General features: G+C 46.9%; 1 protein-coding gene across 2 annotated transcripts; it reads right to left on the bottom strand.

The window, feature by feature from the left end:
• Positions 1–813: 813 nt before the first annotated feature.
• DYNLL1 (dynein light chain LC8-type 1) lies at positions 814–23941 on the bottom strand. 2 transcript variants are annotated; one of them, XM_082640951.1, is made up of 3 exons: positions 23808–23941; positions 2775–2912; positions 814–1245 (listed from the first exon to the last, which is right to left on the bottom strand). In XM_082640951.1, the coding sequence occupies exons 2-3, from the start codon at positions 2904–2906 to the stop codon at positions 1108–1110; spliced, it is 270 nt and encodes an 89-aa protein (XP_082497077.1). In that variant the 5' UTR covers positions 2907–2912; positions 23808–23941; the 3' UTR covers positions 814–1107. The 2 variants fall into 2 exon arrangements, with proteins under 2 accessions (XP_082497077.1, XP_082497076.1); XM_082640950.1 differs by lacking the exon at positions 23808–23941 and adding an exon at positions 3124–3268.
• Positions 23942–23959: the final 18 nt, after the last annotated feature.

Raw genomic sequence — 23959 nt, 5'->3', positions numbered from 1 at the left:
TATCTCATAGATCCAAGGTCTAAAACAAAAAGGCTTACCTCATGTGAACACTGCAAACAAAGGGGAACTTAAAAGCCAGGACCTTCCTTGCAGCTTCCCAGGATGGGCGTGGGTTGTTTCAGCTTCTGGAATATTTCCTATCTACAAAAGCCAAGTCTGCCATATTCACTTTTATTCATAGAAAAGATTTGTCTTCCTAAAATTGATATCAGGAAACCTTTAATGAAGTTTACTTATCCAGTTTTAATTGGGTCTTTTAATGAAAGCTTCAATTCACATGTGAACACAGCTAGTTAAAGCACAGCACAGCAGGCTTATAAGTTTAAATTCCTGCAGACTTTATTAGAATCACATGGAGGGCTGCCTCAACAGATTTCCCTTTTAAGACCACCTTTAATCTTTAGAGTATACTTTGGCCAAGGCAGGGGAGGGGAAATTAGTCTAGAGCCCAACTTTCTTATTAGCTTATTTCCATTTTACAACCATGGAACTACTATACATTCATCACCACTTGAGGCCTAAGGCCCAGGACACTCCATAGCAGTATCTTTTAACAAAATGAGCACTTAAGGAAAGCATCAGATTAGGAGTAAGAGTTAATTCAGTAGTTTCTCTGCCATGCATTTCTCAACATGCACTTCTGAGTAGTAGTCTTCCATGCATAACAGTAGCAGGATGGGCAAGAATGAAACGCAAGAGCGTTGAATAGGCTGGTCTATTATATCCCACAGAAACTTCAAGGAATCACCCCCACCAAGCTACCCAAGATCAAACAATAGGCCATCTTCAACCCTAGATTATTTGAACAAATCGTTATTAACGCACACTTCTCCAACACATTTATTTCTTTAAAGGAATGGATTTTGAAGAGAAAAAACATGGGGCAGAGAGGTATGGAATAGAAAATAAATACAAATGTAAGCTGTTTTGCTAATTGCTTTATAACCACAACAAACTAGTACAGAGAATGCCCTGTACAAAACAACACAATAAAGATCGAGGTGTTCCCTTAGGCAAGGCTGAAGATTTCAGTCTCTGGTATTTGGAATTTAGGCTGCAGTCCTTGTTTTTGGATGGATCACTGGGTGTGTGGCACAGTCCATGCTTTTAACCAGATTTGAACAGGAGAATGGCCACTTGGCCCAGGTAGAAGTAGATGAAGTGTTTGGTTTCATGTGTCACATAACTACCGAAGTTTCTCCCCACGATGCAGTGCCAGGTGGGGTTGTACTTCTTGTCAAACTCCTGGGAGAAGGGGAGGAGAAAAAGAGCACAGAATTTTAGTGCTAAACCAGAGGTCAGAGTTTGCCTCCTAGATAAGCAGAGCAGAAAGAAGGAACGTCAGCATCTGCAAATTCTTAGAATGAAAGAATGTTCCTCAGCTCCAAATCGCCTACATGGTGCATTAATGCAAACATACTTGCAATCTGAGCTAAGCTGGGAATGGGGGCTGGGGAGGTAAAAGTCAGAAAGGGCAGCCTCAGAGACACAGCGCTTTGTTATCATGGCAATTACACCTTCATAACTTCTAGAATATTCTTATTCATTAACAGCAGGTGACATCAGTTCTAGTTTATCCTCTAGCTTTTAAACAGAACTAAACTATCCTCCTACTGTACGACATGCACCTACAAAAGCCAAGAAAATAGTAAATATTTAGCCCAAAATACCCCCATTATAACTCATTTCAGTATTATTGAAAACAAAAGACCTCCAAAAGAACAAAGCCTCAATGAGCTTCTAAACCACTGTGGATCAAAATTTAAACGGACACTTGGCACTCCACTGTCCCTATAAAAAGAATGCTGGAAGCAGAACCTGACAGCTACCTGGTCAAATTTTATCTTTACTGTCAAAAGCCCTTCCTCCCACATCTATCCTAATAGTGCTGCTCATCTACCACCTGGTCCTCAAGGAGAGCAAACTGCAGTAACAACTTTTCCCCATTTTCCCCACCCCCAGAGGCTCTAGGCTTCACTGGGTAGCTCTAGGCAGGGGCCAGAGCTAGTCCTAATCTATGAAAGTACTACAAGTCTCTGGTGAGTTAGGCAAAATTTGGCTACTGTTGTATTGTACACAGCAAGAACGTCTTTTAGATTAAGGGGAATAAAATTCTTACAAACTAGACCAACGCACTGATGCTGCCTTTGTCAAAAAGGTATTTATTTCTGCTCCATCTGAAGTCTTTCATCTTCTCATTCTCGACTGGAACCCTCCCACGGCTTAGGCTGCCAGCTTCCTTCCCTTCTAGAAAACATAGCTCGAGAAGTTGGCAGGCCTGCCAGCTTTCTACAGACTGCCATTTACCAATCCCCCAACCTAGTACCCAGCCCTCACTACCACCCACTTTCCCTCAACTGCCGACTGACTCCCCACTGAAGGCTGGCAAGATCTCCCTTCGGCCCTGCTGGAAACACCCACGCAGCTCCCCCCCTCTCGAGCACCCAGATGGATCCTGGGCGCAGCAATCATGCAGAAGGGGGAACCGCTGCTGTCTGATCCTAGAAACCGTTACTAGGTGGCGCTTTCCCCGTGGAGCTGGGTAATTAAAAAAAAAAAAAAACTTCGAGCGCTGAGGGGCCGATCTTCAAGAGAAGCGCAAAATTCATTTGCGTCCTTTTCTGGAAACCTCTACACCCGCGCTACTTTGCGTGTCCCCCAAGTATCTCTGCCATTGCTCGGGGGACGCAGGATCGAGGAGAAGGAACTAAGTTGTGACTCGCCCCAGCTGAGCGCAAACTGCCCGAAACCCCACGCCCGCGCCCTGTCCTCACCTTCTTGATATGGGCCGCAATGTCCTTCTCTATATTATACTTCTCCAATGCCTGAGTAGCACACTCCACCGAGTCCTGTTGCATCTCCTCCGACATATCGGCATTTTTGATCACGGCCTTTCGGTCACACATGGTTACCTGGGGGGCGAGGCCCGGGCAAAGGGTGAGGAGTTGGGGTATGGGCTGCGCCTGCGAGGCGCCAGCTTCCCCGGCCCGCTCCGCCCGCTCCACGCCACCCCAGGACGACCCCCCACCCCACTTCTCAGGAAGCGCGGGCCGCGCGGACCGAACGGCGGGATAAGTCCGGCAGGGGACGAAGCCAGACAGTGGAATCCCCCGAGTCTCTCACCAAAGAGCAGGGGCTGGCCGACTGCAACGGTCTCCTGGGGGAGGGGCTGGCGAGGCTCAGACCCGTCGAGACGACCGGTCCCTACTAAAGCCGTGGCGCATCTATGGAGCCCCACGCCAACCGCCGCCGCCTAGTACCTAAGCCCCGCCCTGCTCCCGCCGGCCCCGCCCCCCACCGAACGTCCCTATTGGCTTGACACAGCCCCCAGAACTCTCCCATTGGCCCATGGACTCAATGGTTCCCTCAGGATCTTTCTCCTGCATTTTGTTGCAGACCACACTGCACCGCTCTCGGCGTCGGTTGCCCCGGCAATGGGCCGCACGAGATGAGGCCAAACATCCCGAAGGCGGTGCTGGGGTGGGGTCGCGAGGACCGCCCAGCGGCTAGAGAGGTGCGAAGGAAGCTTCCGCCCAGGTCAAGAGAAGTGATTCCAAATTTACGGAAGTTGTCCCAGAGTGTGTTCTCGAATAAGTACTGTCTTTGGAAGTTGGGTATCCTACGTCCCTTCCTCCCATCCCAGGTCGGAAGGATTTACCCTTTCTGACTGAGGTAACCAATCGCTTCACTAGAAGGGTATCTCTTAAGCAGGGCTGGCTTCGTGGGCAAGTGATCCGTGCAGTCGCAGAAGAGGAGCCCCAGGATTTGGTTTGTTGCTCTGCTGTCTCATTGTTGAAATTCGTATTTTTTTTTAAACAAGGGACGCCACATTTTCATATTGCATTGGTCCATGCAAATTATGCAGCCGGACCTCCTCTGAAATATGGGACTGGAGGTGTCAGAGGTCCTCAGAAATGGGAGAGGGTTTCCTTATGAATTAAGAGATTATCCCCAAGAGTGGGGTCTCCCTGCTGGGCAGTGCAGACCTCATTTAAGGGGGTGGGGGGCCCTCCGGGTGGATTTGGGAGTGCTGATCCCGGTGGTGTGTGTCCAGGGTGGGGCTTCTTGCTCAGATGAGGCAGTCTTTCCTGTGTGGGCGTTTCTTGGTGGGGATTTACCTCTAGGGCGGAGGTGCCCTAAAGAATAGAATGGCATCCCTCAGAGGTATTTCCTCTGGTTTAGGGAGACTAACCACTAAGTGGTTTAAAAAGCAAGGACTTGGGGTGGGGGTGGGGAGCAGGATCAGATCTGAATTTAAATATTTAAATCCTAGCCCTGTCATTTTACTAGCTGTTTGAACCTCAGTTTTCTAATCTGTAAAGGGACTAAATATGAAAGGAAACCACTTCATAGGCATGTTGGAAGTATTAAATAAACTAGTGCATTTGAAGTTCTCAGCACAACTTGTGGCACATAGTAAGGGTTGGAAGAATCTTACCGATGGCTGTCAATTTATGGAACTGTCCCAAGAGTCATGGCAAGGTTTTGAACAACCAACCCTTAAATGCCTAAAATGTGTTTTTGAACTTCCATAAACAAGTTATCAGTTTAATCATGTAACCAGAAGCTTTCTGTTTACATTTCTGCCTGTTTCTACTTGACCACCCACTCTCATTAATCCAGAGCCCCTTACAATTTGATGAGAGGCACACAATGCCAAAGAGAAACCAGCTGGGAATAATGAGAAACTCGGGTACAACATATGCATATCAATTAAATCAAATTAAGAGACTTTTCCCAGTTTCAGGTTTCCAGTGGTGGGATTATGGGTTGGAGAAGTTAAAGTAGTTCTACATGGAGTTGCTGTTGGGGAAGAAGTTGGATTGGCAACAGGAGTGAGTCTGGGTTAGTGCTTCTACCTGACTTGGATGCATGATTCAGAACTATGGAATCTAACGATGATGCCAGAACCTGAATCTCTCTTGGGGGCCTTTACTTTTCATGTATATAGTTTTAAACCCTCTGATCTATGGCTTGGCCAGCTTCTCCTTGTTTGAACAGAAGGAGCTGAGAGTCGTTAAGGGGGATGAGGTCATAAGAACAGCAGCTGTGTATTGAGTGGTTGCCTATCACCAAGTGCTTGGCATTTACTCAGTTGCTCCTCACAACAGCTGTGCCTGGGACCCCTTTCCTCCCATCTCCCTCCTGGCATAACTTCTGCTCATTTAGATTTGAGCTCAGATGCCTCCTTCCCCAAAGAATCATCTCTACTTACCCCCTACCACCACACTCCAGTTACTCTCTACTGAAGTAACTTTTTTACTTCCTCCATTGTACTTGCCTCATTTATTCCTTCAGAATAAATTCACATGAATTATCTCATGTATTTATTTGCTCAGTTATTGTCTATCTGTCCCTGCCTGTCTTCATTACTGCTGCATCTTCATCATCGAATTCAGCGTCTGCCACATAGCATGCACTGACTTAGATATGCATTGAATTAAGAATTCCAGGTCTTATATTCCCATTTTACAGATTAGGAAATTGACTTTCACAAGGTCAAGCTGTTAATAAAGGAATAAATTCCAGGTCTGGATGACCCTAAAGTCCATTCTCTTAACTTCAATATTACCTTTATACATTTAGCTGAGGAGACAGTGTGCCTTTTTCTTATTAATAACTTTGAAGAAAAGGGGTTTGAAATGGGATGATGTTGAGGTTTTCTAACAGATAAGAGGATTTTGCTCGATAAATGCCTGTAGGTTTTTCTCCATTTGTAGCACCTGCCTTCCCGAGCATCTTATGTGTTTGCTGCTCATCTCAACCAGCTCTTGACCCTAATTATTTTCTTTAAAAGTGAAGGAAGAGGGACTACCCTGGTGGTCCAGTGGGTAAGACTCCACGCTCCCAATGCAGGGAGCCTGGGTTTGATACCTGATCGGGGAACTAGGTCCCGCATGCATGCGGCAACCAAGAAGTCCACAAGCCACAACGAAGATCCCACACACAGCAACTAAGACCGGGCACAGCATAAATAAATAAATAAATAAATTTTTTAAAAAGTGGGACTTCCCTGGTGGTGCAGTGGTTAAGAATCCGTCTGCCAATGCAGGGGACATGGGTTCAATCCCTGGTCTGGGAAGATCCCACATGCCATGGAACAACTAAGCCCCTGTGCCACAACTACTGAGCCCGCGAGCCTAGAGCCCATGCTCCACGACAAAAAGAAGCCACCGCAATGAGAAGCCCACACACCGCAGCAAAGGGTAGCCCCCACTCGTTGCAACTAGAGAAAGCCCGCGCGCAGCAACAAAGACCCAATGCAGCCAAAAATAAATAAATAAATATTTAAAAAGTGAAGGAAGAGCACTATCAAAAACCATGCTGGGGCTTCCCTGGTGGCGCAGTGGTTGAGAATCTGCCTGCCAATGCAGGGGACACGGGTTTGAGCCCTGGTCTGGGAAGATCCCACATGCCGCGAAGCGACTGGGTCCGTGAGCCACAACTACTGAGCCTGCGCTCTAGAGCCTGTGAGCCACAAGTACTGAGCCCACGTGCCACAACTACTGAAGCCCGCATGCGTAGAGCCCATGCTCCGTGACAAGAGAAGCCACTGCAATGAGAAGCCTGCGCACCACAACGAAGAGCAGCCCCTGCTCGCCGCAACTAAAGAAAGCCCACGTGCAGCGATGAAGACCTAACACAGCCATAAATAAATAAATAATAAATAACTTAATTAAATAAAATAATAAAGACTTCGTGTTCCCAATGCAGGGGGCCTGGGTTCGATCCCTGGTTGGGGAACGAGAGCCCACATGCCACAACTAAAAGATCCCGTGTGCCGCAACTAAAGATCACACATGCCCCAACAAAGATCCTGCATGCGGCAACTAAGACCTGACGCAGCAAAATAAATAATAAATATTAAAAAAAAAAAAAAGAAACTCATGCTTTTCTGGCCTGTGTTTAACCCCAAGAGACCTTTTGGGGATATTATTTCTAGGAACCAAAGGCCTTTTTCACTCTGTTACCACTTATTTTTGCAGAATCATTTCTCATTTCCTGTCTGCTTATCACACAGTGAGGCAGGTAATAAATATCCGCTAGTTGTAAATGAAATGTTCTGTGCAGGATTTGGATGCTTGAAATATATACCCAGAGTCAGTTACAGCCTCATCCTCAAGGAGTTTCTAGTCAACAGTAACCTAATCTTTCCAATATCATGGGTTTGGGGGTTTGAAAGGGCTTTAGAAGTACAGGAGCCCAGCAGGTAACATTAATGAGTGAGGTGAGGTAGGTGGTACAATAGGGAGTGGAGGGGACTGTGGCAAATAGAAAAGCCCTTTAAAAAAAATTTATTCATTTATTTTGGGCTGCATTGGGTCTTCGTTGCTGCACGCAGCCTTTCTCTAGCTGTGGCGAGCGGGGGCTACTCTTCGTTGTGGTGTGCAGGCTTTTCATTGCGGTGGCTTCTCTTTGTTGCAGAGCACGGGCTCTAGGCGTGCGGGCGTCAGTAGTTGTGGCTCGCGGGCTCTAGAGCACAGGCTCAGTAGTTGTGTCGCACAGGTTTAGTTGCTCCATGGCACGTGGGATCTTCCTGGACCAGGGCTTGAACCCGTGTCCCGTGCATTGGCAGGTGGATTCTTAACCAGTGCACCACCAGGGAAGTCCCTAGAAAAGCCCTTTAAAAGGTGCCAGGCAGATGTTGCCATTTGGGATTGTTGACCCAGTGTTGCTAAAATAATCTGATTTTCAAGAGAGACCAGAAATCTGAATTATTTTTATGGGAAATATCATCATTTTAATGTTGGTCACAAATTCATTTCTTTTTTTTTTTTTTTTTTTTTTTTTTTTTTTTTTTTGCTGTACGCGGGCCTCTCACTGCTGTGGCCTCTCCCGTTGCGGAGCACAGGCTCCGGACACACAGGCTCCGCGGCCATGGCTCGCGGGTCCAGCCGCTCCGCGGCATGTGGGATCTTCCGGGATCGGGGCACGAACCCGTGTCCCCTGCATCGGCAGGCGGACTCTCAACCACTGCGCCACCAGGGAAGCCCACAAATTCATTTCTTAAAACACAGTCCGGTCTAGATATGGCCTATGGGCCTCCAGTTGGCAACCTTTTATTCAGCTGAATACTCTCTTTTTGTAACCAGAAGACAGGCTCAAAGAAGTATAATAAAACATATATATATGTATTTGGTCTTTGTCCAAAGATCCAGGCACAGAGCTCTTAAACCCTTGAAATTCTTTGAGTTATAAGAGCATCTTTTGTTACCATAATGAGTCCCTATCAACTACGCTGGAGTTTAGGTAACAAGGTGACTCTTTGGGGGGAAGGAGGCAAGTTGCCTTCAGATATACAGATAGTTTCAGATATCTAGATAGCTGGTCATCAGAGGAAACAACCATATGATTAGAGGGTTGAAACTTTCAGCCCCCTATTCCTACCCATGTCCCCTTCTCCTACCTTCCTCATCTCCTGACCTCCTGGGAGGAGAAAGGGGCTGGAGATTGAGTTCAATCACCAGTGGCCGTGCCCATGTAACAAATTCTCCATAAAAACTCCAAAACCATAAAGTGCTGTGCAGGTGGTGCACCCTGAGAGGACACTGAAACTCTGCACCCCCCCACCCCCCAGTACCTTGCCTTATGCATCTCCTCCATTTGGCTGTTCCTGAGTTGCATCCTTTATAATAAATCTGTAATAGTAAGTAGAGTACTTATCTAAGTTCTGTGAGTCATTCTAGAGAATTATCAAGCCTGAGGAAGTGGTTGTGGGAACCCAAATTTGTAGTCAGCTGGGCACAGTGAGGGTAACCTGGGCACCCCATTTGCAGCTGGCACCTGAAGTGGGGGCAGTCTTGTGGGTCTGTGCCTTTAGCCTGTGGGTCTGTGCTAACTCTGGGAGTCAGAGTCAGAACTGAATTGTTGGACACCCAGTGGATATTGGAGAATTGATGTGTAAAAATAAGTATCTGGTGTTAAAAAAACAAACAAACAGACACAGTATCAGAAGTGATGTCGTGGAATTCCCTGGTGGTCTTGTGGTTAGGATTCTGAGCTCTCACTGCCGAGGGCATGGGTTCAATCCCTAGCTGGGGAACTAAGATCCTGCAAGCTGTGCGGCTCAGCAAAAAAAAGTCACGTCAGAAAAGCCACCACAGCAGATGGGACAGGACCAGCCTGTGATTACACAGCGTGTTAGTTATGGAACCAGGTTTCTAAGACCCTGGTCTGTATGACTCCAAATCTAGTGTTCTTTCCACCACCTCAGACAAGTTGGCTTTACCCTTGGGTGCTGGGGGTTTCACACTTTCTGGGCGTGAATGGAGCACGGCCTATGCTTGCTACTTGGCACATGGTGTTTGCTGAATAAATGAATGGGTATGGCACCCAAATGCTTGCACTTAGATCTGCATGAGAACAGTATCTGGTGTAGTTCTGATGGGCAGCAGGGAGGGTTCAGCTCATCATAGGCACTAGGGGAATTCCATGGGAAAGTAAGAAAGTGGAGACTCAACAGCATTTTTAGTTGCTCAGAACCATGCCATCAACGTAGAGAGCCCAAGAATAAGTCATTTCCAGGGTCCTCTGGAAATTCAGATGAAGCTAAAGTAAACCCACTATGACTCCACCAAGGAGAAACCCCAGAGACATTTCCTAAATCATCCTCATGATTTTTGCCATACCTGCACCCTACCTCTACTATTATTTCTTCAATATTTTTCTTTAATTAAACTCCCTATTTTTAATAAGCATTTTTAAAAGGCAAATTTATATTATTACCATAAACAGAATATTAGTCTCATTTTTCATAAATAGAAGGTAACCATAAAATATAAACAAATGTTATAATATAAAATGTTTTGTCCTCACATTGCTAAACTGATCTGGGACCCTGCCAGTGATATGTGTCCCACACTTGGGAAACGCTGCCCTAGGGGAGGGTTCTTAAAGGGGGTCCGGTGGATGGATTGCAAAGGTTTTACATGTCCCCAGGAATTATGCACAAGATGTGTGTTGTGCTCACAGGCATTTTTCCAGGGAGAGGATCTATACCTTTCATCAGAGGCACAAAGGGATTCAGAACCCAAGGAGGATAAAGAACAATTGCTCTAGAATAACCTATACTCTTGGAATGAATGCAAGATTCCCTCACTAGGTCCCACTGAACTGGCCCATCAATTGGGTTCTGTAGCATCACATGTCTAGGCAACTCACTATTTTCCACTCCTAGCTGCTGAGTTTTCTTGAGAACCCTTCTGAGCCTGAAAACATGCATTTTCTATTCTTATTACTGGAAATCATCATTAGAGGGAGGCAAAGCTTCTGAGATCATAGGCTTTGGAATGAGACAGACTTGGGAAAAACCTAAGTTGTGTGCCCTCCTACGAGTTAGCCTCTCAGAGGTATAGGTTCCTGATTTTTAAATGGAGATAATACCTTCACTGTAGGGTGGTGGCAAGGTTTATATTAAATAATGCATCTAAAGACCTAGCCAGGGACTTCCCTGGTGGTCCAGTGGTTAAGACTCCATGCTTCCACTGCAGGGGGCACGCGTTTGATCCCTGGTTGGGGAACTAAGATCCTGCATGCCGTGCAGTGCAGCACCCCCCCCAAAAAAAAAGACCTAGCCAAGGTCCAAAAGATGGTAGCTACTGCTGTTATGTACTGAGAACTTACTACGTGCTAAGCATTTGAGACACATTATCTCCTTGACTTCTCACAACTCTATAAGGTGCATGTTAAGAGCTGTTGATCTCTCCATTACACAGACGAGGAAAAATGAGGTGCGGAGAGGTGAGGTCCCTTGCCTAAAGTCACATTGCTAGGAAATGACAAGGCTGGAATTTGAACCCTGCTCTGTCTGACTGTACGGTCCCACGTGGTAGATGAAACCTCTGAGCTGCCTCACCTCCCCAGACAAAGGGAGATGATGTGTGTCCCCGGAGACTCTCAGCATCCGTGGCTCCTGGTGGGAGCTCCCTAAATATATGTTGGATGGACGGATGAATGGATGGATAGATGAATGGATGGACAGATGGACTGAAGAAAGAATGGATTTTTTTAACTAATTCAGAGTTGTTTCCTCTCAAATTTGACCCCAGATTGGTCCTTGACTGTCTTGATCTTCCCTGAACAAATTCTTTGTACTTTAGCCATCAGACTTTCCGAGGGCCCTCAGAAAGCGCTTTGGATTTGTTCACAAGCACACTGAGGGATTTCTTGCAGGGACTGGAGGTCCCAAAACAAGATAGAAAAAGCCACAGCCTGCACCCTGCCACTGGCCCAGGACTGCACTGTTCCCAGCCCTGTCCAGCAATCACTTTCCAAGATTTTCTGGGACCTCAAGCACTTTCTTGGACCATGAGTTCTGTCACCAACCTAGCAGCTCCAGCCCTCCCTTACCTGAAAGGAAGTGTGAGGAATGTGACCTTGCAGTCCCCAGGGTTGATTCAAGAACTCCTGTACAGAAAGGAGAGGCTCAGTGGGAGAGTGTGCAAGGCCTAGGTCTGAATCTAGAAGCTTTCTTCCCACGGAGAAGGGCTGGCACTAGTCTGGGGCTGGCAGGGGAACTGAGTTGTGGAGCCAAGTACTGTACTGCAGTGCAGGGAGAGTGAGGCCAGACAGACTGGGACAACTCAGGGAAGAAAACGCTTCCCTCTGGCCCATAGCCAAGCTTCGCCCGAATGGACAGATGCCTCCGAAGCCTGATTGCTCAGCCCCCTGTCCGGGGGGGCAGCAGATAACTTCAGGCATGTCCAGAGAGGCCTAGTGGGCCCCCCTCAGCTCCCAATCAGTAAGTAGAAAACCCAGAGTAGAGGCTAAAAGTACAGACTTTGAAGCCAGGCGGACCTGGGTATGCAGCCTTACCCTGCCCCTACTAAGGTGTCTGACCTTAGGTAAGTGACTCTACCTCTCTGAGCCTCAGTTTCCTCACCTGTAAAATGGGGATTGTAATAGTCCTTGTTTCTCAAGGACAATTTGGAGATTGAGATGGTGCATATAAAGTAGGTGGTATAGGACTTGGCACATGGCAAAGGTCAATGATGCTGGCTACCAATTATCATTAATGGTACCCTAAACCAGGATTCTTCAACCTCAGAACCAACGTTTTAGACCAGAAAGTTTTCTGTTGGGGGACTGTTCTGTGCGTTGAAGGATGTTTAACAGCATACCTAGCCTCTACCCACTGGATGCCAATTGCACCGCATACCCAGTTATTAACCAAAAATGTCTCCAGACAGAGAATTCCTTAGCAGTCCAGTGGTTAGGACTCTGCACTCTCACTGCGGAGGGCCCGGGTTCAATCACTGGTCGGGGAACTTAGAGCCCACGGCCAAAGATAAATAAATAAATAAAAGTCTGCAGACATCGTCAAATGTCTGATGGAGGGTGAAATTGCCCCCTAGTTGAGAACCAGTGCCCTAAATAATCTAGGATGGGACTTCCCTGGCCGTCCAGTGGTTAGGACTCAGCGCTCTCACTGCTGAGGACGCGGGTTCAATCCCTAGTCGGGGGATTAAGATCCTACAAGCCAAGCAGTGTGGCTAAAAAATGAATAAATAATCTAGGATGAGCCTGAATGCCACAGATCCCAAACTCACAGCCCTGTGTAAGGACCACAAGGCAGGCGGGCTTACTTACAGACAAAGGGATGGGATGTCCAACAATTACAGAACAAGTTCCCTCCTGCATAGACTATGAGGCAGGACTTGAGTCTGCTCTAGGAGCCCCCTCTGACTCACTAGGTGACCTTGCTGTCACTCTTTAATTATATGCAAAGTCGCCCCAGTTAAATCTCAATTATTCTAGGGCCCAAGACAAAGGAACAAGCAGTTGGTATCTGATTTCTGGCATCTCCATTCTTATTCACTGACTGGAAGAAAACCTGATTCTCCAGAACTCAAGAGTTCATTCAGACCTTCATTCATGATTGCTGAGAGAGAACCAGGTGTCAGTCACCGTTCTGGATGCTGGGGATTGTGACATTATGATTTATGATAAGAAATATTTCATATATATATAATATATATATATATCTTGTTACATATAAATGTAACAAGAGCAGTGGGATCATCTTTTGTTATAACATTTGGTCTCTTGTCCTCAGTTCCTGAAATCACTTCAGAGCTATAAAGGTGAAATGAGTGCTTTGTTATTCATAACAAGCCCCTTCCCACCACAACTGGGTTTCTGCTAATGAGCTGACTTTTGGAAAGCACCTAAGGTGGGGCTGGTTGTCAGTGGAGCCAACCGTGAGATTAAAGGCTTAGAACTTTCAGTCCCACCCCTGGCCCCTGAGGTGGGAAGAGGGGCTGGAGAGTGAGTTCAATTACCAATGACCAATGATTTAATCAACCATGCCTATGTAATAAAGCCTCCATAAAAACCCAAAAGGATGGGGTTCAGAGAGCTTCCAGGTTGGTGAACACATGGAGGCTCAGGAAGGGCGGTGCGCTGCACAAGACATGGAAGCCCCCCACCCTTTCCCCATACCTTGTGTCTCTACCATCGGGCTCTCCCTGAGTTACAGCCTTTCATAATAAACCAGTGATTTAAAGCAATTATACTCCAATAAAGATGTTTAAAACAAACAAACAAACAAACAGTGATTTAATAAGTAAAATGTTTCTCTGAGTTCTGTGAGCTGCTCTAGCAAATTAACTGAACTCAAGGAGGGGGTCGTGGGCACCTCTGACTTATAGTCAGTTGGTCAAAAGTACAGGTAACAACCTGGGCTTGCAACTGGCATCTGAAATGGGGGGAGGGGGCAGTCTTGTAGGACTGAACCCTTGACAGTGGAATCTGATGTCATCTCCAGGTAGATGGTGTCAGAACTGAGTTGAATTGTAGGACACCCAGCTGGTGTCCAGAGAATTGCTTGTTGGTGTGCGGCAAACTCCATCATAATTGGTGACCAGAACCCTATTAGGGATCCACAAGAGACCAAAACTGGCAAAAATCCCTTCTTCATGGAACTTATATTCAAACAAGAGAATAAAGATAATAAACAAGCAAAAATATGTCTGACCCTGCTAAGTTCAATGGATAAAAATAGACTAAGGGGAACCAAAGGGGACAGAGTGAGAGATCTTGTCTTAAATAGAGGTTTCCAGGCAGGTCTCTCTGAGAAGGTGCCATTTGAGCCAAGACTTGACGACCTGGCTATTGGGTGGAGGATAGAATGTGGGGAAGCCAGCGGGAGCAGAGAGGCCAGGAAGAGGCTACTGCAACAGTCCAGGTGAGAGGTGATGGTGGCTTGGACCAGGACAGTAGAAGCAGAGGTAGGATGAGAGGTGGTTGGATTCTGGATATATTCTGGAGGTGGAGCTGACAGATTTGCTGATTAACTGAATGCAGGGTGTGGGGGAAAGAGAGGAGTTAAGGATGACTCCAAGACTTGTGGCCTGAACAATGAGAAGAATGGACTGAGATAGGGAAGGCTGGCCAAAAGAGAAACAAAAAGTTGTTTTGGCTATGTTAGTTTGAGATGCCTATTAGATATTCTAAGTGTAAATGTCAAATATGCAGTTGGATATATGAGTTCTGGGAAGAGGTCCAGGTTAGACCTGTAATTTGGGGAGTCATCAGATTATAGATGACACTTAAAGCCATGGGACTTGATGAGATCACCATCAATGGGAGGAGTACGTGCAGATATAAGAGGTAATGCTTATTCAGCTAGCAACATTCTCTGAGCCTTCACTGTGCGCCAGGCCCAGAGCTAGGTGCTAGGTACAGAGATGTACCTCCCTCAGCACCTGCCCAAGAGAAGCTCCATTACTTATTTAATTTTTTCTTGCCTAAGTGCTTTGGCCAATTAGAGAATAAACACTGAGAGTTCCTGCCCTGTGTCTTAGTCACTTGTTCATTATTTCAAGAGATACTTACTGAGCACCTACTTGGTACAAGGCCCCCATCTAGGCACTAGGGACATGAAAGGGAGCAACTCAGACCTGGCTCCTGTCCACATGGAGTTTACATTTTGTGTGTAGAGGAAGTGGACACTGAATGAGATGCACATGGTATTTTGTTGTAGGAGCCTGAACAGACTAAGACACTTCCCATTCACTCTCCAGTCCATTCTACCAAAACAGTTTATCAAGGTTACCAGTGACCACCACGCTGCTAAATCCAGTGGCCAGTTCTCAGCGTCCTTCATTGATGTACTTGTTACAGTTGCTCTCCTCCCCTCTGAAGCTCGTTCTTTGCTTGGCTTCCAGTATCCCCAGGACTCTCCCTCTTCTCCTGGCTCACTGGCTGCTCCTCCTCAGCTTCATCTACTTGCTCCACCTCTTCTCCCTGGCCTCTAAAGGAAGAAGTGTTCCGGGCCTCAGTCTTTGGACCACTTCTCATAGTTTCCATTTGCAAGGCTTTGCGTAACACCTCCATGCTCATGACTCCTGTCTTAGTCTGTTCAGGACGCTGTCACAGAACATTATATAGACTGGGTGGCTTATGAACAATAGACATTTAGTTCTCACAGTTCTGGAGACTGGAAGCCCAAGATCAGGGTGCCAGCGTGGGCAGGTTCAGGTGAGGGCCCACTTCCTGGTTCATAGATGGCCATCTTCTCTCTGTGTTCTCACATGGTAGAGGGGGTGAGGGAGCTCTCTGAGGCCTCTTCTATAAGGTCCCTAATCCTATTCATGACCTAATTATCTCCCCAAAGCCTCACCCCTTAATACTATCACACTGGTGGTTAGGTTCCAACATACGAATTTTGGGGGATAAACAGTCTATAGGAACCCCAAATTTATAGTCAGCCTGGAAGAAGTGTGGGTAGACTGGTAACCCCATTTTCAGCTGGCATCTGAACTGAGGGTAAGTTTTATGGGACTAAGCCCTTAACCTGTGGGGTCTGCACTAACTCTGGGTAGTTGTGAATTGTTGGACACAGAGTTGGCGTTGGAAAATTGGAGAACTGGTGTGGAAAAACGACACATTTGGTGTCAGAGGTGGTGTCAAAAAAAGACACCACAGGTAGTCCCTGGGTCTCAGCACAGTGCTACAGATATATATTTCAATAAATATAAAAATTATAAGCCACAAATAGGAGAAAAGAAGAAAAAAGATGTGACTAAATAGAAAGTGGTACCAAACTTCTGGGTGGGAGGGCCAAATACAGCAAGAATGGAAAAATTTTCCCCATGTAAATTTATAGATATAACACCATTCCAATGAAAAAAACTAGAAGATGCCATATAGAACTTGATAAAAAGATTCTAGAATGTGCTTAGACAAATCAACTGGCAAAAATACTGAGGGAATGAAAGGAGCAGTAGGGGACACCTAGGCCTTTCCAAGGTACAAACTGGGAGGAAAGTTCTAGGCTGGGGTCACACAGGTCTTGGCGTCACTGAATATCAACTTACTAAGTCACGGACATGAAGGCCAAGGAGGGTTTGGTCAGGCTAAAGACTGGGGAGGCAGAGGTGGAGAAATCAATGTTCCAAGGAGAAGAACCAGCCCCTGCAAGACGTGGTACAGGCTTTCAGACACAGCAGATCCTAGAGAAGCTGGCAATCTGGGAGTAATGGGAGATGAGGGAGAGACTGGTGGAGGCAAATCACAAAGGCCAAGATAAAGGGGGGATGCAGATGGGGTTCTCTCTGGGAGGCAGACACTGTCCCCTCCACCACTGGCACCCTAGCATCAAGCACAGTGCCAACAGTAGGCATTCCATAAATATCTCGCACATCTTTTCATAACTACGTATAGGGACTTGCTCTTTTTCACATCTGCATGGTATTCATAACTGCACATTTCCCGTGTAGCAAGTCCCCTCTGGGTGGACCTCGAGGATGCTTCCAGTTCCTTAGGGAATTATAGTTACTAATAAACATCCTAGCATTTTGAATACAGCACCCCCTGCGGCCCTTCTTCTTCAGGCCTAGGAGGGATCGCTAGATTTCTGCTTGGTTCTCTTCTGCTTTCCTTCTGGCTTCCAAACTAGTACCCTTTTGCTTTGCATAGCTCCCCTAGGAGACTGTGAGACTATATTCCCCTCAGGCTCTCCCCTCCCTCCAGCCTATCTCATCCCCTTTACAATCATCCTAGTCAGGCATATACAATAAACATTTGTATGAGCAGCTGAATACTTAGGATTTACATGTATAATCTAACCCAGCCAGGCTCTGATTTACATTAGGGCTTCTCACCCTAAGTCACTGGCGGCTGTAGAGTGAGAAAGAAAGAACACTCCTCAGCCCCACCTAGCTGTGCTGAGCTGGGTAGCTTCCCCAAAGCGACAGAAGTCGTCCCAGCTTTCTTTGCACATGCTTTTCCTTCTGCCTGGAATGCTTTTCTTCTCTCCTCATGTACCTGGTTAACACCAGCTGGTACATCAGGTCTCAGCTCAGAAGTCACTCCCTCCAGGAAGTCTTCCCTGAACACCCCATTCAGCTCTGGGTTAAGAGCTGCAGGAGCACCCATTGCCATTGCCCCTTTGTCTGTGAACAGTGCGGGGTCTTTTTTTTTTTTTTTTTTTTAACAGTCGGGGTCTTGATAACTCTTGTGTCCCTGGCGCCCAGCACACAGCCAGGCTATTCTGCGGCTCAGTAAATACCCGGTGGAATGAATGAACAAATGTCAAGTGGGCAAGGAGTGGGGAAAACCACCAAAGTCCCAGATGCCACATACACAAGCCTGGGCTTTTAGAGCTGGGGTCAGAGTGTTCCACGAGGGAAAAAACCCTAGTCTCCTGCAGGCACTGTCAAGGAGTGTGCCATGACAAGAAAAACTGGCAGCCCACGAGAAGGAGGGAATAACAAAAGAAACTGGTCCCCAGCTGCCTAGCTCCAGGGAACGTTTGTCAATGTGACATTCACAGAAGCCCTGCACATGTGCTGGCTGAGGGGGAGAGCCAGTCTCAGCCAGACAGAAGGAAATTTAGCTACTGTGCACATGTTAGCACTGCGGGAGGTACAGCTTGGAAGTTTGGGTGTTTTTTTTTTGTTGTTGGTTTGTTTTTTACTTTTATAAAATCTGCAGGTACTTCCCATATTTGTTTTTACCTTTAAGGAATGTGTTTACTTTTGAGGTGCTGTTACCTAATTATATCGATGCAGTTCATTAAAAATCTGCTTAGTACAAGATTGGGTGCAAAAGCATTAGGATTCTATTAAATCAGTGCATCCTCTTGCTGCATCAAAAAACGTTATCAGCACTGTTGTTAATCTTTTCACACCCCTTCCACCCTTTGCTTGTGCTTCTGGTTCACTGTGCCATAAAATAAGTTTCCAAGGTATGTGACAGAGTGGAAAATGTTTAGGGAAAAGTTTTGGGTAGAGGGTAAGGAACTTAGGGATTAGAAAATAAAACTTGGTGAAATTGAGAAGCCCATTTGTCATTTTGTACTTCAGCTCCCTTTTTCTGGAGCTAGAGCAACTCTTCTTTAAGTACTAGTTAAAAAATTAACAGGTGTTTATTAAACACTTACTATGTGCCAACACAACAGGGCTATAAAGGGATTGGTCCTAGTGGTTCTTAACTTTTCTGGGGGGGAGTTTGGGGTGTACAGGTTTACAGACCCTTGAAAATGATAAACTGCACTGTCCTGTATGGTAGCCACTAGCCACATTTGGCTATTAAAATCAAAATTAATTACAGTTAAATACAATTAAAAGTTCAGTTTCTCAGCTGTAGCAGCCACGTTTCAAGTGCTTAAGAGCTACATGTAGCCACATGGGGTCACCATATTGCACTCAGATAGAGAACGTTTCTATCATCATGCAAATTCTATTGGATAGCACTGCGTGAATATTCTTCCAGAATCAAGACTATCCTGCTCACGTGCGATATTTTGCATCCAACTTTACAACTTTCACAACTCCGCGAGGTCGTGGGGGGGTTGGGAGGGGAGGCAGTGCTTCACTGACCCCTGCAGCCCATGGATCCGAGAAAAAGCAGCCCTGACATGACAAGCTATTTGAGGCCTCCATTTCAGAATACAGCAAGTTGGCAAAAATGAAGCAATGAGGCTGCTACAGATTCAGCACACTTACTGCTTTAGATGTACCTCGTATGAAACCAGGCCCTCGTGTTCCTACTTGTCTGGCCACATTCAAAGAAACATCAGTTCATTATCCCAAAATAATTGAAAATGTTACCGATTTTCTGCAGTCTCTTAAGAAAACACCAAATAGTCACAATGTACTGCAACTCTTCTTGAATTATCTTTCCCATCTTTCTCTTCTTCTCATCCACCTACACATGGCACTTGCTTCCCTAAAGCTCTCTGCACCCCCTTCCACACTCTCTCCAGATCTCCTAGCTCTGCTGCTGCTTGTCCCCCTCCTCTCCTGCACAGCTCAGTTCTTAATTATGTAGCTCTCCAGAATGTTTCATTTTACTCCACAGCACTAATAAAGCGGCAAAGAATGACAGAAAGCTCCTAGGGTGCAGTGGCCAGAAACACATTCCACAGCGACCCAGCCCAAGCCCTCTCTGCCAGCCTGGACCAGTTTCTCTGAGATGACTCATTTTCCCACCGATGGTTTACTCCCCCATCACTTCCTCTTCTGCCCACTGCTCCCAAGGGCCAGGGTCTGGGAGAAGCTCATGACTGAGGCTGGCAGAGAAGAAAACATTTTGCTTGGATGCCAGAGGGGACTGATGTCATAGGGAAAGGGAGGAAACCAGATGGGCAGGTTCGTAGAATGTTTTATCTCCAGTGTTGCTTTATTATTATTTTTTATTGGGCACTGCCCTACTCCCTAGTAAGGAGTAAATGGCTTGCTGTGGGAAATGCATTAACTCTTCACAGTCTGCCAAGGCCAAAGGCTTCTTTTCAATCTGAACACAATCCCACTGGTGCCATTCTTATCATCATATTAGGAATGATGAACTTTACTGAGCTCCCGTACAGCATAAGTGAAAGCCCCACCCTGTGGGAAGGGCAGGCCTATCCCATGTATCAGAGGACTCCGGTGCCCATCCACCATCACCTGGTCATGCACCTGGAATTCTGTTCTCGGAGAGGGCACATAGAGCCTAGAGCCATCACACTTCTCATCCTTCCTTCTTACCTCCTCCACATGTATCTGAACTCATCATTGTTCATCCTCTTGCAGATCAGTTCCTTCTGCTTTATTCCCTGTCTCAGAACGATACCACTGTCTAGCCAGTACCCCAAGCCAGAAACCTGGGAATCGACCTGGATTCCTCCTCCTTCCTCAGCTCCCACGACCAATCTATCTCCAAGTCCTATGATTTTTGTCCTTGGAATAGCTCATCTCCTTAGCATCTATCTCTATCACCTTACATCAGACCACTGGCATCTCTTGCTTGGATGACGGCAGTGGTCTCCCCATTGGTGTCTCCCTGCACCCAATCCCATGTTACTTCCCCATGTAACCTGCTAGTCAATAGGCCACACAGGGCTATCCCCGTTCTTACCTATACTCACCTTTGGGCTAACCTGAGTACACTGTCATATCTTCCCAGAACAATATGAATCCAACTCTAAAATCATTAATGGATAATGCAGATTCTTTTTTTGCGGTACGCAGGCCTCTCACTGTTGTGGCCTCTCCCGTTGTGGAGCACAGGCTCCGGACACGCAGGCTCAGCGGCCATGGCTCACGGGCCCAGCCGCTCCGCGGCATGTGGGATCTTCCCGGACCGGGGCACGAACCCACGTCCCCTGCATCGGCAGGCGGACTCTCAACCACTGTGCCACCAGGGAAGCCCGATAATGCAGATTTTTAAATGAAGTCACAGGAGGGGGCTTACACTGCGATTACACAGCAATACTTCCTACACTGACCCTTTAATTATCTCTCCTCTTTCCCCAAGTTTCCCTATAATTGCAGCTGCTGCCACATCTCTCCCTGACTCCCTATTCCTTTCCCTACTATCCTGCAGCTACCCTCCATTCAAATTAGCTCTCAGTCTCCTCCCCTCCTCGTTATCTCCCATTCCGTCAGCTGCCACTTCCTTCTGAGAAGGTCTCATCCCAACATAACTCCTTAAAACCCTTCAATGGCTACTCACTGCCCTCAGTAGAGTCCAAACTCCATAATACGGTCTACTAGCCCTTGCAGGCCCCGGCCCCAGCTCCTTTGCCCTCCATTTTCCTACTTGAACTCTTTGCCCCAGCCATACTGTAGGGAGGTGGGGTTCGCCCCTGGTCTGCCATAATCTCATGATCTGAGCAATTGCTCATGAGGTCCTTTTTGTCTGAAAAGCCTTCTCCTTCCCAACGGTTAACTCCTACTGGTCCCTCAGGGCTCAACCTAAACATCTCCTCCTGGAAGTCTCCCTTATAATCTCTAAAACCGCATTAGGTGGGCTCACAGCAGTTTACCCTTATCACAACTGTGCTCTAAATTGACTGTTTGAATAACAACTTGAATATACACCTTGAGGACAGAATGGTATTGCTGCATGCAACCAGGGCCTAAATTATAGCATGTACTTGATGATGTTGAATAACCAGATGAGCAAAAGCTCAAAAGGGTGTCCCTGCTTAGCATCTGGGGCCTTAGTAGAGAATGGAGTCCATGGGCCTCTTTAGCATTAGGCCATAATTTGGGCTTCATTGGGGTTCTAAATTGCAAAGGTTAGTACCTGGGCTCACAGAAACAAAATCCACCTTTGGGCTTCCCTGGATGATGCCTCCTAGCAACTTAGCTGCCTTCCTCCTAATCCAGAAAGGCTGTACTTGTCACATCCCCAGAGCTGGGCACATTTTCTAGGCTACATATGAACTTCTTTGGTGATCACAAGCTGCAAGACTTTGCACCAAACGAGTTGAATCATTACTATTTACACCTAGAGTTCTGTTAGGTCACTTAGCTGACTCCACCTCTCTCTCCCTAGGAGACTACTCAACTGTCTCCACCAGCACATTCCAGGCAACAATCATGTAGGAGTGGTAGGACTCAGAGAGTGGTGTTAGTACACCTAAGCACCCCCCCAAATGAGGAGGCATCTGGACTTTAGGATGCCTTTAGGATACATAAGCTCCTATATACTCTGGCCAGGGCTCTTTCCTGCTTGCTTTCTGAAGGCCAGGAAAGAACAACTAGAAGTTTTACATAATCCAGAATACAACAGATGGTTCTGATTGTTTTATTTTAGAAATAATTTATTTTTTATTCCAATTATGAAAGTAGTACATGCTAATTACAGAGAATTTCATAAACACAGAAAAGCACAAATAAAAATATAGAAATCAGGGAACTTCCCTGGTGGCGCAGTGTTTAGGAATCTGCCTGCCAATGCAGGGGACACAGGTTGGATCCTTGGTCTGGGAAGATCCCACATGCCGCGGAGCAACTAAGCCCGTGCACCACAACTACTGAAACTGCGCTCCAGAGCACCTGAGCCACAAATACTGAGCCTGTGTGCCACAACTAGTGAAACCCACGCTCCAAAACAAGAGAAGTCACCACGATGTGAAGCCGGCGCACCGCAGTGAAGAGTAGACCCTGCTCGCCACAACTAGAGAAAGCCGGTGAGCAGCAACGAAGACCCAACGCAGCCAATAAATAAATAAATAAATTTACAAATTAAATATTTGGTTTTATTCTCTTGCTATTGCTAGCACTAACAGAGTTTGTTTTTGTTTCATAACTCCCCCCAACATTTTATTATGAAACTTTCCAAATATACAAAGGTTGAAAGAATGGTACAGTGAACACACTGAATACACTAGATTCTACCAGCTCTACTAGTTAACCCACCATCTAGTTAACGTTCTACTGTATTTGCTTTCTCATGTATCTACCCATCCATCAATCCACAGAGGTTTCTTTTTTTTAAGTACATTTATTTTATTTATTTATTTATTTTTGGCTGCGTTGGGTCTTCATTGCAGCGCGTGTGGGCTTTCTCTAGTTGCGGAGAGCGGGGGCTACTCTTCGTTGAGGTGCACGCGGGCTTCAGTAGATGTGCTCGCGGGCTGTAGAGCGCAGGCGCACGGGCTTAGTTGCTCCGCGGCACGTGGGATCTTCCTGGACCAGGGCTCGAACCCATGTCCCCTGCATTGTCAGGCGAATCCTTAACCACTGCGTCACGAGGGAAGCCCCAGAGATTTCATGTTTAACATGAAAAATCTTTTTAGATCAAGACTCTAGATGCAAGACCTCATTCTTGTAACGTCCCCAGGTTCAACGCTCTGCCCTCAATGTAAATGCATTCAATGGAATGTAAATGTGGAAACGTTCCAAGGTGGGAGTCTACCTGCGCTCCTGAGCTTCTGAAGGACTCAGCGCATGGCTCTGGGTTCTAATCCTGACCCCATTATGATACCTCCGTTTTCTCACCTGTAATATTGGAATCTCTCCATACTGCGTGAGGATTAAAAGCACAGTTCGCGGGAAGCACTCTATAGTGACAGTCGCTACAGTTATGATCCTTTTTTTTGGCCATGCCGCGCGGCTTGCAGGATCTTAGTTCCAGTTCCTCGACCAGGGATAGAACCCGTGCCCCTACAGTGGAAGCGCGCACCAGGGAATTCCCGTAAGGATTCTTTTACTCTCTCCTTGTCTCCGATAAATTTCAAGTCCAGCTATGGAACCGATCTCAGGTCTCTTACACCCATTTTCATCCACCTAACACCCTCGGTTCTAAGCAACTGTAAAACAGGGACAGGGTGGCCCAGAGGGCTACAGACCTGAGGCAGTCGAGGACTCCTTCAGTCCGCTGCGGCGTCAGCCTGAGGCCCTGGCCGACTCCCTGCGGCGCCCTGCACGCGGAGCGACGGCCCGCGAGGCCCACCCTGAGCGCTACAACCGTGTCACCTCAGCAAATGTTCACAAAAACCTGTGAGGTAGGCAGCGCTACAGAGGGAGAAAACTGAGGCCCAAGGAGCCTGAGTCACTTGCCCAAGACGACGCAGCTGGCGACGGACTTGCCTTCGGGAACTGTCTCCAAATCGCCTGACTCCAAGCTCTCTTCCGGTTGTCGCCCCCCGACCCCCTTTGCACCTACAGGGGGCGCACGCGCACGCGCAGTCGTCGCAGCCGCGTCCCCTTTAAGAGGATTCCTTTTGCCTCCTCCGACCCTT

The sequence above is a fragment of the Mesoplodon mirus genome (genome assembly GCF_964341445.2).
Source record: "Mesoplodon mirus genome assembly, chromosome: 13".
Classification (NCBI taxonomy): Eukaryota; Metazoa; Chordata; class Mammalia; order Artiodactyla; family Ziphiidae; genus Mesoplodon; species Mesoplodon mirus.
The sequence above is the reverse complement of the archived record's forward strand: the minus strand, read 5'-3'. Positions and strand labels throughout refer to the sequence as shown.

What these genes read in the sequence shown, in the direction of transcription:
- DYNLL1 (XM_082640951.1), bottom strand. Translation starts at nt 2,906, where the DNA reads ATGTGTGACCGAAAGGCCGTGATCAAAAATGCCGATATGTCGGAGGAG. An exon ending in TTGCGGCCCATATCAAGAAG is followed by an intron (nt 1,246 to 2,774) that starts GTGAGGACAGGG and finishes CCCTTCTCCCAG; the next exon opens with GAGTTTGACAAGAAGTACAA.